This window comes from Chiroxiphia lanceolata, chromosome 1 (assembly GCF_009829145.1).
Source record: "Chiroxiphia lanceolata isolate bChiLan1 chromosome 1, bChiLan1.pri, whole genome shotgun sequence".
Lineage (NCBI taxonomy): Eukaryota > Metazoa > Chordata > Aves > Passeriformes > Pipridae > Chiroxiphia > Chiroxiphia lanceolata.
The window spans coordinates 90,405,548-90,423,411 of NC_045637.1; the positions used below are offsets into that span (position 1 = coordinate 90,405,548).

Consider the following 17,864-nt stretch of genomic DNA (forward strand, 5'->3'; position numbering starts at 1 on the left):
GCTGTTTCTATCAGTGTGTTTAATGCCGCATCGTCTTGTTCTAACAGCATTTTTCAGAAATGTATTAAAATACTCCGTAATGCACCATAATACCTATTCCAGAGAGTCCCCTGACTGCATATGTTATTATAGATGGTACAAAGCCACAGTGGGATTAGCTGTTGACTGCAGATCCAATGCCAGTGCTTCTCTTTCGGCAGTTCCGTGTAATTTAACATGTCAATAGCCTCCCTGGTAAAACATGATAAAATTTTATATGGCTGTATTACTCATAATGTACCACATATTTACACATGAATGATATCACTCCTAAATATAAGCAGATATTTCAAGATGGATTGCAGTAAATGACTTACTAAAATCTTGTGCATTTTATATATGTATTTTAATAACGACTTCTCTTTCTTGCAGACAAAATTGAAGAAGCACAAAAGCAACTTAATGGAACAGAAGAGCAACAGAGAGGTAATAAACAAACCCAAAAAAATGAAATTGAAAAAAATGAATGTATTGTGATCCTAGAGGCTGATCCAAAGCATGCCTGTGTCAGTGAAAAGACTGCACTGGGCTGGGTACTGGATGGGGCCCAAGGCATATCTGTCTGCAGATCAGGAGCTCTATGTGTGAGGCCCCAATTCTGCTGAGACACAAAGGCTTTGTTTTAACCACTCAAGTAGCTGCCTTGACCTTGATGAGATTGCTGAAGCTGTAGCGTTAGGGATGTGCACTTACTGACTACAACTTGTGCTAACTCCTGCTTCATTATATGATTTACCTGATCATTAATAACCATATTTGGTTCATGGTGAGCAATATGTGATATGATTTCTAAGACATGCTGAAAGGGAACTGATCATCACAGCTCATTTTAAAAAACAGGTGACCTGTGGCAGATTTAATCTGTGTGTTAGAACTCTGAAACCTGGCAGAAAGTCGTTGCATTTCAAGGCTGGCTGACTGCAGTGGTACCTGTTTGGTTGTGTGATAAAGCTCATCTGCACACCCACAGAGATGCCCAGATACAGAGTGGGGAGCCCAAACAGAACTCTGCCAAGCTGGTACCGGGCCCATCATGGGCGAGCCATGAGAGGTCCATCTCCACAACCCAGAGGAGCACAGGGGCAGGCAGAAACCCAGATTAAGGACTCAGAGAAAAGGACATCCTGTTAGTCTCCTCCCAGGCCTGTCCCTGCAGAGCCTTAGCCCAGCATCCAGGAGTGAAACCTATCACCATGTGCAATAAGGGAGCGGCACCCCAGTTCACTTTTTGGGCTAAGAGCGTTACTAGCTGGAGGTGTGGGACACATTGGGGAATGCAGGGGAAAAGCTTTAGGGAATTGCACGGAACATACTATGGAATGTCTAGGAGATGAACCAAAGGTGGAGAGAGTGAGGGATTTGGGTAATATGGGAAGGAACAAATGTGGGGAGTAGATAACTGAATAAAAGGTTGGTTTGCATGCCAGCAGGGGCTGGCCAGGACACTTGTCTGGCCTCAATCTGCTCCTGACCTGCACAGTCTGTCCTGTCTCCTCAATAACTCCACCTTCAACTTTCTCCAGTAAGGAGCTCTTTTACTCCCTGGGTGTATGGGTGTAGAGGGGGTTGTCTGTGGTGCGGCAGCTGGGGTGAGTATGGTTGTGATTGCTGGCAAAGATAATGAGAGTGAGTCAGTGAGTAGGTAAAGTGGGCTGAGGGACGGAGTGAGTTTGGAGGTCTCTGAGGGCCATCTCTGGGTTGAGAGTGAATGCTGGTCTATAGGGACAAGAGCACAAGAGAGGGTCTGTAGGGATCAGGGAGTCCTGAACAGGTCTGGCTGTGTGTGCAGTGGTCTGTACAAGCAAATGGGGCTGCAGCCTTGAGGGCTGATATGTCCAGATACAGCAACTGGGGAGACTGGGATCCAGGGCTGACTACTGGGCAGACTGAGTTTCTGAGCCTAGCTGCTGGTGAGATTCACCTTGGACACAAAGATATATTCCCATTAATGGACCTTAGTCCTGCTTAGCCAGATTAGGGAGCAGCATGAAGTAGGAGTGCTCAGAGTGTCTGTCTGTGATCTGTATGTCCAGCCATATATATGTACATAGTGTACATATGTATGTAGCCGTATGTATATGTTTACTCTTTGTATGTGTCCCTGTTGGGAAGCCATTTTCAGCCTTGCTACTGATTTGACCTGGGGGCATAGAGCAGCAGCAGCCCCACTTCTTTTGGGCTGCCAGATTTGGCATGTTTTCCTCTAGCAGTACCTAGTGTCAGTGCTTTGGCTTGTGCTGGGTAGGTAGTCACCTTTCGTGGTAGCGAGCTGCCCGTCTGGCCTGTGGCACATCTGTGAACAGTGTGCTTTATCCTTGGTGCTTTATCCTTGAAGGTTTATTATCTTTTGCAACAATGAACTTCAAAACTTTTTGAAGATTGGAGAGCAGAAGAAATACCCAAGAGGGTCTCAGCAGGGTCTCCCCAACCCAGCATTTGGCCTTCAAATGGCAATGGGACGGACATACTGTTGAAGGACAGCACATGAGCCTGGCCACTTCTTTAGTCTGTTACCCTTATAATGTCCAGAGATGCAGGATTTAGGGATGTCTGCCTCATCCTTTTAGTATATAGACATTTATGGAGCTGTTATCCCAGAATACATTTGATTAAATGCTGTTTGCATCCAGCATTTTCTGGCAGCAAACTGCAGTAGTTCATTAGCAATCACATTAAAAGTGTACAATTTTATCTTTTCTCCTCAATTTCAGATTTTTCTTCGGTTTTCAGCAGATGTCCCCTGGTTCAAGTGCTGTGCAATTTGTTAAATAGAAGTTCTACACTCACCTTATCTACTGCCTTCATGATTTTATAAATCTTGTACATACCTAGCTCAGCTTTCTTTTCACCAAGCTCATAACTGGTTTCATTTTTCAAGGGAAGGTTTAATACAAACTGTCTCGTCTGGGCACCAGGACTGTGATGTTACTCTATGTATTTGTAAAAGGTGGAAGAGAAAAAACATGAGTGGCTAGGTAGTAGTAGCAGTTCTTTGAATGTTTACAGAGACTTTTTACAAGCTAGACATTCTGCTAAATAGTTCTTACATATTTCTGTTTAGTGGATCATGGATAAGTGGTATTGTCATCCAAATGTAAAAAAACTTGGCATGTAAATTATAGCTGTCTGTTGTTGTTGCTGTTGGCCTTGCAAAAGTAATGTTGCTCTGGATAATTTTTTTGATGGACATATTCAAGCTAAAGATGAGCTAACCTCTGCTTTCAGGCATTTGTTCTGATGTGTGGCCTAGTAACATCTTTGCATAAAGGAAGATAAATTCTCTAGTGTAAATTTAATTATATACTCCGAAAGGGATGAGGTTACAAAGATTTATGTGGTGGTAGTACTCGGCATCTCAGAATCAGAGATTTGGCTTAATTTTTGGCTTCTAACTTAAATTCTTATGGCTGGCAATAGAAAAATAAATGTTTACGATGAAAACTGATATAGAAATAACTGAGATAATAAGGTTACTCTTTTCAAATTAAAAATGTCCTCTGCTATTTTGGTTTTTTTTTAGTTTCTTAAATGTCTTTATAGATCAATTTCTTAGTAACATGAAGTAAACGAATTTTTTATTTGAAGCTTTAGAGTCTGAAGGCCACTGAAAAAAGAAAATCTATGTTTTAAGCTAAACAAGTAAATAAAAATGTGCACTTATCCACATAAATTATTTTAAATCACAGTCCAGTGTGTACAGATTCATGTGAAGTATGATTATATATTTTTCCTTTTTGTTAATTTATTGTGGTTTTCAGTTCATCTAGATCACTTTGGATTTGTTTATTCCCTATCTGAAATGATTAAGAAATGTAATTTTGTGGACTTTATCATAAGTTAACTACTGCTCTCTCAGAGTTTTCAGTGGCACAACATATTTGCAGGGAGAAATTTTTCACACGTTTAATCATGCTGAGTTTCTGCTGAGTAGCATTGTGCACTGATCAGTCATAACTTTATACATGCGTGGGATTTAAGTTAAATTTAATAGACTACAAAAAGATGTGTAACACCTCATTTTGCTGTTAGCTATAGTAATCAAATTAAGTGCAAATTGGAATAGGACTCAAATAATTGCAAAGGACACATTAAATGAGCAGGCATAGTTTTCAAGTTTGCATATTTTTGTTATTTATTATGAAGCTGCAGCTTAAAGTCCTGGTTTTTTTATTTTTTTTTGAGCGGCAGTCTGCAAATACGTTCAGATTATGGATATTCAAATGACCTTGATTCAAATGGCTACTTGAAACCAGAAACATGTTACTTTAGGGACCGTGTTCAGCTTCTTGCTCAGTGTGTGCAAGGTTGCTAATTCTCAGGTCATTCATTTCATTTTCTCTCTGCTGCCCAATTGCTATTCTGAGTTTTCAGTAGAAGTTGTGCTTTGCTTATCTTTGGTGCTATCTCCCAAGGCTGTTTTACACCTGGGTGTGCCCCTACTTTGAGGCTGAATTTTGTCTTCTGACCCATGTACAGGGTTTCATTAGTGTGATAGAGAAGGTCTTGCTCCACATCGTGTCCTTTAAAACTTGGAAGGATGGTGAGCTTGAACTACAGAAAATTTCTGCTTGAGAAGGCAATGAAAGTTTTCACTGGCGTGGGACCCAGTGGGTATTGTGAGGTGGAAAGCAATCCACCTGCTTTATCTTTGATCTTCTGCTAGCTATCCTCCTAAGAAAGCCATCCCAAGGAAGTCTCTCTGTCTCTCCCTTCCAGAATGGTAAAGTTGAATACTCTCAGATCCTTGTGATTAATTGCCACAGAGGCTTCTGATTTGGTCATCCCCAGAAACAGTCCAACCACTGAAGTGCTGTAAGCATGTTTCTTTCTTTATCCACTGCAGCGGTTCTCTACCTGTCACAGCAATGTGGGTCCTGGGTACATCAGCTCCACCGCTCCTGTCATTGCATTCTCTAGGACTAGTAGAACTAACTTGGTTATCCCATACCTCTTGTCAGCAATGCTAAAACTGTCACCTAAATCTCTCTCTCTGCTTCTGGAGCTGTTTAGGGAACTCAAATTGGTGACAAACTCTAGCAGCACCAAGATTTGCCGGAAAATGTATGACAGGACCCCAAAAGGACTGCCACATGGCCTGATGTATACTCCATATTGCCCACCAATCCTGGGGTCTTTGAGGCTGGTAGGACTCAACTACATCATTTCAGTTAACTACTTCTTGCCTTGTCACAGCCAAAAGGGTCAGTGATAAGTTTCTAGATCAGATGGAAGATGGATTTCCTCCTTCTCCTTCTCATTCATGGCTATTGCTGTGTCCACAGAGTATATGGTGGATTGGGATGAACTGGAGGCATGCACATGTTTCTCACTGTTGTTGGAGTTTAGACTTGCAGGCTGTCCTGGTTTTTTTGTTTTGTTTTGTTTGTCAGCTGTGAATTCATCCTCCTGAATAAGCTGCTGCACTTGCTTGATCAAGTTTTTGACTTTCTGCCACATCATGGTTTAACCCCAACTAGCAACTAAACACCATGCAACTGCTTGCTTACTGCCTTCTGGTGGGATAAGGAAGGGAATTGGAAGACTACAGAAGTGAGAAAACTCATGGATTGAGATAAAGACAGCTTAATAGGTAAAGCAAAAGCCACGCACACAAGCAAAACAAACAAGGAATTCACTGACCACTTCCTATCAGCAGGCAGATGTTTGTCCATCTCCAGGAAAGCCGGAGTCCATCATGTGTGACAGTGACAAATGCCATCACTCCAAATGTCCCCCTCTTTCTTTCTTCTTCCCCCAATTTTATTGCTGAGCATGATATCATCTGGAATATCTCTAGAGTCAGCTGGGGTCAGCTGTCCTGACTGTGTCACCTCCCAACTCCTTGTGAATCCCCAGCCCTCTCACTGCTGGGACGATGTGAGGAGCAAAAAAGGCCTTGATGCTGTGTAAGATCTGCTCAGCAGTAACGAAAACACCCCTGTGTTATCAACCCTGTTTTCAGCACAAATACAGAGCACAGCCCCATACTAGCCCCTGTGAAGAAAATAAACTATCCCAGCCAAAATGCAGGAGCACATGCAAGAGATGGGGAGGTGGGTAGACTGACTGGATCTATTTTTTCAATAGGTAAAATTTTAAACAGGTTACTGATTGTTTCTGTGAGCCATATACAGCGTAACAAATATGTTCTGAAATTGGACTTCCAGTCCCTCTAAGGGCATGCAGGCATCTGCCAGTCTCTTCTCCTGATCTCTTCCCAGACATGGCATCATCTCTCTCTCTATCTCAACTTCAAGGAGAAGCCTGTTTTCAACCTCTCTTATTAGGGATTCGAGGCTTTGTACCTGCTACCTCAATAATTGCAGCTGACTTTACTCAGAAAAATCATGAGAAGATTTATGTCTTGAACACTACCTTTCCTTCAAGATCTGTGCTCCATAGCATGGACTAGGAGGATCTGTGTTCTGGTGGCTCTTTTTGTTGCAGCACTCCTAGTCTCACCTGCAGAAAAGGTGATGTAAATAGCAGAAAGGAATATTAAGTTAGTTAAGCTTCGGATCACTGCACTGTGTTAGTCACTTGCAGTTTACCATTCTGATAGTGAGTCCTCTATTTGGAGTAGCCACTTGAGTTGAAAGATCTATGTTAAAATCTGTTTAGCGCCTAGTTGAGTCTGTCATTTGCCGAGTTACTATACTTTCTCACTCCATCACTTTCACATTCCTTAAAGAGGTTTTCCAGTTTCTTGCCTGCAGCTGGAGATGCAGCATGTGGAATTTGAGGATGAAGCTGTTTATTCTCCTGTGTCATCACTTTCAGATCCTCAGCATAGCTGTTCACTTCTTAGTGTGTGAGGATGGATTTCTAAGTAGCTCTCACTTATTTCAGAAGTCCAAGTGGTTGTGACAGATCTGTCTTGATGATTGAGTTCCCTTCTACAGGCATCATGGATATGTCCCTAAGACAGTATCAGAATTTCACATAGATCAGTTCTCTTTTTAGAGTCTCATGCTTTGATATTAGTACTACCTCTTCACTTTCATCCTGACATACAGAAACATTGTTGGCAGGTCCAAGTGTCTTGCCTGACTTGATCAGTGATTGTTCAAATGGCAGCAGGTTCTGTCACTGTTTACTGAAAAACCACCTAGACAGAACCATTCAAAGCCCTGGTTTGGACTCCAGCAAGGTCGAAGCAACTTCTGGAGTGCTGTTGAAATATACCTCAGTTTCCAGCCTCTGTTACGAAGCTACCTAAAACCTCCATCAGCACTCTTAGTGGGTGCTGATCTGTCCCTGAAGCCTAAAGGTTGACAAAGTATTTGGTGGAGTGGCTCTTCAGTCATAGTTTGCACACAGAACGGTAAGATTCTCCATTTGCTTTCTTAGGTCCCCATATAGGTGTGTGGAACCACCCATAGAGTGAACAGATTTTTGAGCTATTGTGCATAGAAAGAGAAAAGAAGGGAGAGATTGCGTTCCAGCAGCAAATATTCTTTGAGATGCACAATCCACATGCACATATGTTCCCCTCCCACACTCGCAGTCCCTTCAAAGCAGTTTGTTGGCATGGAGGAGAGGCAACCGAAATTAAATGCTCTTTACCTTGTTTGCCCATCTGCTGGTTTTTTAACTGGAATATTATTTTTCTAATATATTGAACAACAGTGAGATTTGAGTGAGGAAGTTTGTCTCTATAAATGAAAGCATGAGACTTTAGTTCAGAAATGTAGGTTCTGCTGCAGATTCATGGTAGACATATTTTGTGTCTTCAGAGTCCTTCCAAACCCTCCCTGCTTTGTCATCCATCTTGTTAAATGGATGCATATTGTTGACAAAATTATAGAGGGAGTTTGAAATAAATTATTATAAATATACCAGCATTCTGCTTGGATAAACAAAGTGTTGCATATGTGTTGCCTTAAAGATTGATGCTGTTTTCATGTTGTCATGTCCCATCTTACAGATGACTCTCACCGGCCCACCATTTGGCCCCAAAGGAGCAGCCAGGTCACTTCCTTCGTCTTTGCTCCTCACAGGCATTCCCAGTCCTGCTTCCTGCTACTGCACCTGTCCCTGCCAAAAAGCACATGGGGGCACTGCATGCTGGTGACATGCCCTGCTCCCTACGTCATCATAGAATCATAGAATGGCTTGGGCTGGGAGGGATCTTAAAGATCATCCAAGCCCTTCCAACCCTCCTACCATGGTCAGTGACACCTTCCACTAGACCAGGTTGCTCAGAGCCCCATCCAACCTGTCCTTGAACACTATCAGTCATCTGCAGTCAATACCATATTCTATCATTTGAGGGAAATTGAATGAGAAGGGGAGAGATCAAACAAAAATCTGGAAATATGATGCCAAACAATTTATGAATTTTGATTAACCAGCTTAATGTGACCTCATCCTCCACAGATTGTTTCCCTGAATTTTTTCAGAAGGTTTGCACGTGAGCTCTCTGGATTCTTTGCTGCTGTGGTACCCATGTACTATCATTAGTCCAAAACATTTTCTTTCCATTTTGTATTTGCAGGAAACTGCCTTACTTTCTGGGCAAGATACATAACCAAGATCTTTCATTTGATTCTTTTCATCTTTCCATCCTTATCTTCAGCAACTATATGGGCTGGAAATACAGTCTTGTAAATGGAAGTATATCATCTTCAGAAACTGCAAGTTATAGTGGTGTCCTATACGTTACTAAACACTGGCAAGAGGATTAGCTTGCCTTTTTATTTTTTGTTGACATACACCAGAGCTTTTACTTTCCAAATGTTCAAAATCATAGAATCAACTGGGTTGGAAGGGATCTCTGAGATCATCAAGTCCAACTCTTAATCCACTACTGCTGTGGTTACTAGACCATGGCACTAAGTGCCACATCCAGTCTCTTTTTAAAAATCTCCGGGGACGGAGAATCCACTACTTCCCTGGGCAGCCCATTCCAATGTCTGATCACCCTCTCTGTAAAGAAATTCTTTCTAATATCTAACCTAAACCTCCCCTGGCACAACTTGAGACCATGCCCTCTTGTCTTGCTGATGGTTGCCTGGGAAAAGAGACCAACCCCCACCTGGCTACAACCTCCTTTCAGGGAGTTGTAGAGAGTGATGAGGTCTCCCCTGAGCCTCCTCTTCTCCAGGCTGAACAGCCCCAGCTCCCTCAGCCTCTCCTCATAGGATTTGTGCTTGAGTCCCTTCACCAGCCTAGTTGCCCTCCTCTAGACCTGCTCCAGGGCCTCAATATCCTTCCTGAACTGAGGGGCCCAGAACTGGACACAGTACTTGAGGTGTGGCCTCACCAGTGCTGAGTACAGGGACTCACTTCCTTGGACCTGCTGGCCACACTGTTCCTGATCCAGGCCAGGATGCCATTGACCTTCTTGGCCACCTGGGCACACTGCTGGTTCATGTTCAGCTTCCTGTTAATCCAAACTCCCAGATCCTTCTCTGTCTGGCTGCTCTCCAGCCACTCTGTCCCCAGTCTGTAGCGCTGCAGGGAGTTGTTGTGGTCAAAGTGCAGGACCCGGCACTTGGCCTTGTTGAACCTCATCCCGTTGGAATCAGCCCAACTCTCCAGCCTGTCCAGGTCCCTCTGCAGAGCCCTCCTGCCTTCCAGCTGATTGACACTCCCCCCCAACTTAGTGTCATCTTCAAATTTGCTGATGGTGGACTCAATCCCCTCATCTAAATCATCGATAAAGATATTAACCAGAACTGGGCCCAACACTGATCCCTGGGGACACCACTAGTGACCAGATGCCAACTGGATGCAGCATCGTTCACCACCACTCTCTGGGCCCAGCCCTCCAGGTAGTTCCTAACCCAGCACAGAGTGCCCCTGTCTAAGCCATGGGCTGCCAGCTTTTTCAGGAGTGTGCTGTGGGAGATGGTGTCAAAGGCTTTGCTGAAGTCCACATAGACCACATCCACAGCCTTCCCCTCATTCACCAGGCGGGTCACCTGATCATAAAAGGAGATCAGGTTGGTCAGACAGGACCTGCCCTTCCTAAACCCGTGCTGGCTGGGTCTAATCCCTTGTCCATCCTGTAGGTGCTGTGTGATTGCACTTAGGATGATCTGCTCCATAACCTTGCCAGGTACTGAGGTCAGGCTGACAGGCCTGTAGTTTCCCAGGTCCTCCTTCTGGCCCTTTTTGTGGATGGGCATGACATTTGCCAACTTCCAATCATCTGGGACCTCCCTAGTGAGCCAGGACTGTTGGTAGGTGATGGAGAGCGACTTGGCAAGCTCTTCTGCCAGCTCCCTCATCACCCTTGGGTGGATCCCATCTGGTCCCTTAGACTTGTGGGGATCCAAGTGGCTCAGCAGGTCGACAGCTGTTTCCTCCTGGATTACAGGGAGCCCATTCAGATTCTTATCTCTTTCTACAGCTCCAGAAGCCAGCTGTCCTCAGGACAACCTGTCTTCCTGTTGAAAACTGAGGTAAAGAAGGTGTTAAATACCTCAGCCTTTTCCTCATCTTTGATAACTATGTTCCTGCCCATGTCCAAAAAAGAGTGGAGGTTTTCTTTGCCCCTCCTTTTGCTATTGATGTATCTGTAGAAGGACTTTTTGTTATCCTTCACAGAAGTGGCAAGATTAAGTTCAAGTTGTGCCTTCATCTCTCTAATTTTCTTTCTACATGACCTAACTATATTCCTAAATTCTTCCTAAGTAGCCAGCCCTTTTTTCCATAGTTGGTAGGCTCTCTTCTTTACCCTAATTTCTTTCAAAATCTCCCTGTTCAGCCAGAGCGGTCATCTTCTCTGCCAGCTTACCTTTCAGCACACTGGGACAGCCTGCTCCTGTGCTTTCAAGACTTCCTTCTTGAAGCATGTCCATCCCTCCTGGACCCCTTTGTTTTCAAGGGTTGTTTCCCAGGGTACACTCTGAACTAGTCTTCTGGATAGGCCAAAATCTGCCCTCTAGAAGTCCAGCATAGAGGTTTTATTGATGGCCCTCCTTGCATCCCTGAGTATTGAAAACAAGTGTTTATATCTGCATTTAAATATGTCAATATATCTGTCTGAAAGGGAGTTTATTAAAATTGTTCTGTGTGTGTGAAACTATAAGGCTTTAATTCAAGACTGAACTATCTTCCTAAAATATTTACATCAGCTCAGACAGCCATGATTGGCTTAATGCAGGAACTGTTTGTGTTGTACAAGATCTCACATTTTCATAAAGTCACATCTATTCTTAAAATCTCTGGTGTTTTCTCACTGAAGGAACATTGCATGCTGCTAATAACAACAGTGACGACTTGAAAGGTCATTTCTGTCTTCAGGCTCATTCAATGCAGGGTTTTGTGCCCATGATGGACAGTGAGAAAACTCTCCCAACTTCCCTAGATGCAGAAATAGTCTCTGATATGATTTAACCTCATAATTTTTTTGCACCTGTCTTCAATAGTTAGGTACATTTAATGTCCTCACTTTACCAGTGAGGGCAAACTGATAAAAATAGGGATGTTTACATGTTCTTTGCTTTGAGAGACATCTTTTGAATAAGGGCTTAACCCAGGGAAGATTTCTAGCTCCTGTAAACCTCCTGGGTTGTGAGTCAATGTCTGTATCTGTTATTTCTATTTTAATTTTTTTGGTTAGTACATTTAGTTTAGACTACTAGCAGCTGAAATCTGCTCGGTAAATCCACTGCTGGTGCTAGACGTAGCAAGAGCTGGTGGTGTTTTGACAGGCAGACAAACAGATTTACAGTTTTAAATTGAACATTTCATTCTTTGCAGCTATTATGAGAACTTGGTTAAAACATTAATGGGATGTTAAAGTAATAGTATTTTGACTTTTCCTGACAAGTATAGCAAATTTCCTGAGTGACAGTTCAGCAAAAGAGATTCCAACCTGCAAGTATAATTTTCTAAGGGACATTTTGAAAATTAACATTATAAAACAATTGTTGAAAAAGCATTTTCTTGATAGTAAATGGAAAGTGTCAATTCCAAATCCGCAGTACAGTACATTGTTAAATCAGTGGCTATGTTTTCAGACACAGTAACATTTTGAGCCTGGTCCTACTTTAATGAATAGAAGGCTTTCTTGCAACTTTATAGAATCTGAGGCCAGAACAAGCTTATTTTTGTGGTGGGAGGATGCTGAGCTAACAAACTGGCTAATTAGAGAGACATACCTACGCATGTGTAGTAAATGCAATAGGGTGCTAATTTTAGCTGATGCGAGCTGGGAGCAAGCCAGTTGTGGAAATGCAAGATTTTTTACTTGTTAGCTTCCTTGTAGTCTGCCTTGCATATGAGTAATGAATGTTTTTTTCATACTTTCTTGATACTCCTTTAGCTCAGGGAATTGCTGATCTTCTTTGGTCTCCTTCTGAAGGGAAAATATAATATATAAATGGATGGTGAGTTGGATATTGTGTACAGCCCTCTGGTAGCTTATAAGTTGACCTGGGTGGAGTCTTTCTTAGGAATCTCCTAAAATGGTGCATGTGTGGATGTGTCCTACCCTGGGGGAGATCATCCTTCCCGTCTCTATAATGCCAGAAACACTCTAGAATGCCTCTAGAAACCCAACTTCCATGGTTAGGATATTCTTTGTGTCTAGATTTCCACCAAATCAACTTCTGCTTTTGTCATGTTCACAGCGCCATTTAGTCCCAAAAGGAAGACCTGCAGTGTAAGAGTTTTCCTACTGTCTTTGTCAAACCTCCTGTTCCTTTCTCTATTTTTAAGTAGTATGGTTGTTAGGTGTGATCTCTTTCCTCCTTTTCTTTCCTCCTCAGTTGCAACAGGCAGTATGAAAATTGCTCCATTTGATCCCTACTTTTCAAATGGAAGATTATGTTAAAGAAATGCAGAGAATGTGACTAAGGACCTAGTTCTGTTTGAACATCATTATGTGCAAGGGTGATTTAGTTAACATCTTGCTCCTTTCATTTCTGTCTTTTCCCCTCAGACACATGTTTGGGCATTTTATATTCAGTATCTCATCTGACCATGTAGCAGTTGCTCTGTGCTGATAACTCTTAAACTGGCTGCTGTTTCATGAGCCTGTCATTCTGTTTTCATGGCCTTTCTTCTTCAGTGTGTTAGAGGTAGAAGTTGTTCTAATGATTTGTTAGCCAAATCCTAACTTTCCAGTAACAACGGGACATCCTTAAATTACAAATAGGTATTTTAGTTGTGAAACTGTTGACAACATTCCCTGATATTCAAAGAAAATTTCTGGATGTCCCTGAGGCATTGTAGTGAATTTAAACAGCTTTATTCTTACAGGGATAACTAGGTGGAACTGGTTTCTGCTTAGGCTTTGACTGGGAGCTCATTAATTTACCTTTAGGGAGACAGCCTGTCTTTTTGCTTGTCTTTGGAGTGCCCAGCAAGGAAGAACTTCTCAGACTGGGATTGCTGCCGATGTTAGCTATTATAATGTTGTTTCTCCACCTGCTCCTAGCCAATGTCCTTTATCTTAACAGCATGTAAGATGTGATTATTTTTCTTAGATTAGTATGAAGGATTCTGTATAGATTAGGAATATGGAGATGTTAAAGGGCTGTAATGCACAGTTATTCTGCAAGTGCTATAGGGCTACTTAATATAGTAAATATTTTTAATTTTTTCAGCATGTTTAAAAAACAGTGTACGCCCTTGCTGAATGTTCATATATTGCCATTTTGTGTGCATAGTTAGGCATTAACCATAGGCTGTGTGGTCAGTGTCTGCTGTTCTTGCATTGCCTTTCCTCTGTCTTTCAATGTCAAGTCCTGTGAAACTTTACAGTGGTTCAGCCTCTGCTGGTTTCTTTACACGCATGATGGTGGGAAATCTTGATCAGTATCAAATGTCATGTTTCATTTAATGTGTTTCATGCTGGGCAGGAAATGAATTCTTTTTGGGAAAAAATCCTGTTTCACTTTGGTCAGAGATTTTCAAATGTGCTGAAATGTTGCATTTGATTCCTGTTCACATATGGATGTTGGCATTTCTCAGCTGAGGCTCTCATGTTAACCTCACTTGTCAGATGTTTATTGCTGTTTGATCTTCATGGTCTTCCTCATCAAGCATGCTGATTTTATGGGTAAAAATCTGCTGATTGTTTCTTTCTTCGCTCAAGTCAAAACGCTAAATGCACAAAATGAGACCAAACTCTTCTAAAGAAGTTATTTCTTGGTCTTCTTAGCATAGGGCAATTATGTCCTTACACCCCATCAGAAGTCAATGTTGTCTTGATGTGAGTATCCATGACTTGAAAAGATGCTGCCAGGAAGACAACCCCAGTCTGCAGCTTATCATTTACTCTTTACCTGTCCCAAGGCCAAACAAGAGTTGGCAGGCTCTCACACCTGGGATGAAACAGTATCACTGGGAGCTTCCTGATAAGTTGAAGCTGTGTGCCTCTGGGCAAAGGTGTGTCTCCCTTTCTGTATGCTAAAATGTTATTGCGCAATTTATAAAGCTAGTCTGCCCTGCCCTTGCTCTGGTGCTACAGTATTTCACCTAGTGTGTGAGGATTAGCCCAGAGGATGCCTTTGTTGCTGCATTTACAAGGTTATATGTGTTCTTGTTTCTTGGGGACAAACCTTTTATGTCTTGAATTAGTGACTGGATCATATCTGTATCTCTTCACCATACCTTCAATCAGTCCAGAACATTATCCTCCCTTTTCAGCTGTAGTGTAACTTTGCAATTCAAACACTGGTGAGAGAGATGCTGAGACCTGAGGACTGAGGAACCCCTTGCTCACTCCACCACCAACTCCTGTCTCCCTCACACTAGTTCGAAATACAGGCAGGCCTATTATTTCAGGGAAACATTACTCTAAGGCAAGAAGTATTTCTTCCTTTTCTCAATGTTACCTTCAAAGTGTCAGTTCACTTCTCTTAATATAGAATTAGTGGAAACAATAGATTGTGTAGTTTAAACTTTACCATATGTACTAAACATCGTTAAATATTTGCTAGTTCTTAACTATTGCTTACTTCTTGATAGCCAGCAATATGGGTATTTCTTGCAACGTGTTTAGTTGAAAACCCCAAAATTACCTATGAACAGAATATTTTTACTTTGCATTGGTTTTGTTGAGGTGCCTGTTACTTTTGCCATTACTAAGATGAAATGTGAGCAGAATTCAGTGATGTGATTTGTTTGGTGGAAGTTGCAAGTGGGAAAAGGAATTAAGCAACAAGAAAAATAGAAAAGCAGAATTCCTGGGGATGCTGCTCCTGGTGCAGCCAGAGAATGTCATTGGTGTGTATTCTGATCCTGATGACTTAATAAGATGAAGACTATGGAAGCATGCCAGCAGTGTATTGAGTATAAACATGAGCAAAAGTACTTTTAGACATTCAACTTTATGTATTCCAGTCTCATAACAATAGAAATCAATGAAAGCTGTGATGATTATCATAAAATAGTCAATAGATTGCTATGATAAAGTTATAAATTTTGGGGACAAGGGGATACTGGATGTAATTTTTTACCTTGACTTTAAGGATGTTTTTGACACTGTCTCCCACAATATTATTGTATCCAGGTTAAGGTGGTAAGGTCTGGATAGGTGGACAACCAGGGGAGGAGTTCAACAGGTACAAATGCACCCAGGCAGGAGGAGCCCCAGGCTGGGGACTGGCAGTCCAGAAGCAGCTTCATGGAAAGGCCCTGAGAGTGTGGTGGGCAGCAAGCTGGACACCAGCCAGCAGCATGCCTGGCAGCAGGGGAGGCCACAGCATTGTGAGCTGTGTGAATGAAAGCACAACCAGAAGATCAAGGGAAGGAATTATCTTCCCCTGCTCATCAATCCCAGTGCAGGCTGAACATCAGAAACCTGGAGTGAGTTTAGTGTTGAGGGACCATTCAAGGCCTGGAGCACTTGTCCTCTGAGGAGAAGCTGAGGGACCAGGGCTCATTCAGGATTGAGAAGAGGTGGTTTTGGAGGGGGTTGTCATGAAGATGGAGTCATATTCTTCGTAGTGTAGCGTGTTGAGAGGATGAAAGGCAGTAGTAACAAGTTCAAACAAGAGTGGCATGGACTGGCTTGTTCTCAATAAGGGCAGTCAAGCAGCTGAAGATGCTGCTCACAGAGGCTGTTTAGACTCTCTCCATGGAGGTTTCCAAGGTCTTATAGGACAAAGCCCTAAAGACCCTAGTCTGATCCCATAGCTGGCCCTGATTTGAGCAGGAGGTTGGCTAGAGATTTGCTGAGGTTGCTTCTCACCTGAATTGTCTTGTGATGGTACGAAATACTGATTTTTAGATTTGGAAAATTTATTTAGTCGTAGAGGTACAGTGTATGATTTCTTGGTGTATATATCAGTATACATTTTCTCTACATTTACTTTTAATATATAAGCTCAACATGCACTGATTTTATGGGCTTACCAGGATGTGATAGTAGGGAGCAATAAAATTTGATTTGACTTTACAAAAATGTGTGCTGTTATTGAGGTTAATGGTGCTACTCAGATGGGTGCTGGTACCACATATTAACAGAGGTGCACCTTTCCTGGAGCTTGTGTTAGTAGGATGTTTGCTAGTTTGGTTAATAATGAGAAATTATGCTAATAAAACAGTCGTTCCAGTACAAAAATCTGGGGTGAAATGACCCTTTAAAGAGGCTTGGGGAACCCCTCTCTGCCTGACAACCAATATAATACCTTTGATGAGTCACATATCAACCCAGAGCTTAGTGCTGTCTATTAAAAACACCAAGAATCATGTGTTTACAGGCATTGTGAAATAAGGAAGCCATATTTGCCTTATCCCTGCCTTATGGAATTGTCTGCTATTTGCTGATATGAACAAAGGGACAAACATTGGCACAGATGAACACTTGATCCAATCCCTGTCAAAGGCTTTAGCCTTTGAACTTCTCCCTACTTTTCTTTGCAATTAATTCATGCCCAAATGTGTTTGACATTTGATGATCAAGTTTTTTTAAGAGTCTGGTCTATATATGTTAGGACTGGTGTTCTCAGTAATGAAAGTACTTAAGCATACATTAACCCTGCTGACATAGGTTCTTAAATACCACTGCTAACTTGGAGTTCCCCAGGTTCTTTGATTTGCCTCCTGACTTCTGAAACAGGGAGTGACCACCCTCTGCCAATCTCAATAAGTCTGAAATTATGCGCCTGAAGTAAGACTTCTAAAATTGTTGGGGATTGACTTTAAAATCCTATTCTATTTGTACTTAAAATTAAGCATGGTGCTTGTGTTAATCTTGTTCAAATCTTTCTGTTGACTTGTTGTCTGTGAACATTTTCATAGTTGTATATGTGGTTATGTAATTAAGATTTTGTTGTTTGGGATTTGTTTTACGCTTCAGAAAAACTATAATTTCAGGAAAAATATTTATGGCTGTACTTAACACAAGAAGGCAGTATGAAGCTAAAGAGGAGATTTAATAAAAAATGAAAGTTTTGTTTTTCCTTGCTGCATTTAATGTAAGTTCTGGTGGCCTTATATTTGCTGACAAGACTTATTTGTTTATCTCGTAATGATGTTCTTTATTCAAACAGACTCAGTGGGGTGATTCATGACTGCTTTTGATAGTTTCAGTGAAATCAGAATTAAATAAGTATAAGATGTCAAGAATAAGAATATTTGGAGTATGTAAAGACACTGGGAAACTTAGCTTTAATCAGAATAAGATCCTTAGTAATGGTCTTTCTCTTTTGGAAACCTTTCCATCTTTGATTGCTAGCATTGTCAGGTGTCAGAGGAACCTGTTAGCTGTACGTTTAAGGCATCAGTTAGTAGCTGAACACTTTCAGAAGAGACTTGATCTTACTTGCAGTGCCCTGGCAGCTGAAGTACACATTAGGAACTAAAGATCAGACACTTGGATTTGAAAATCTGGTCTCTTGTATGAAAGCCTGCAATGATTC

General features: G+C 41.9%; 1 protein-coding gene across 14 annotated transcripts in view; it reads left to right on the plus strand.

Moving 5' to 3' along the window:
• HIVEP1 (HIVEP zinc finger 1) overlaps positions 1-17,864 on the plus strand; it is a 137,303-nt gene that overhangs the window by 69,920 nt on the left and 49,519 nt on the right. For all 14 annotated transcript variants that reach the window (XM_032681382.1, XM_032681401.1, XM_032681373.1 and 11 more), the window contains one exon: positions 412-465. In XM_032681382.1, coding sequence (XP_032537273.1) covers positions 412-465 — 54 coding nt within the window. The remainder of the gene's footprint in view (positions 1-411; positions 466-17,864) is intronic.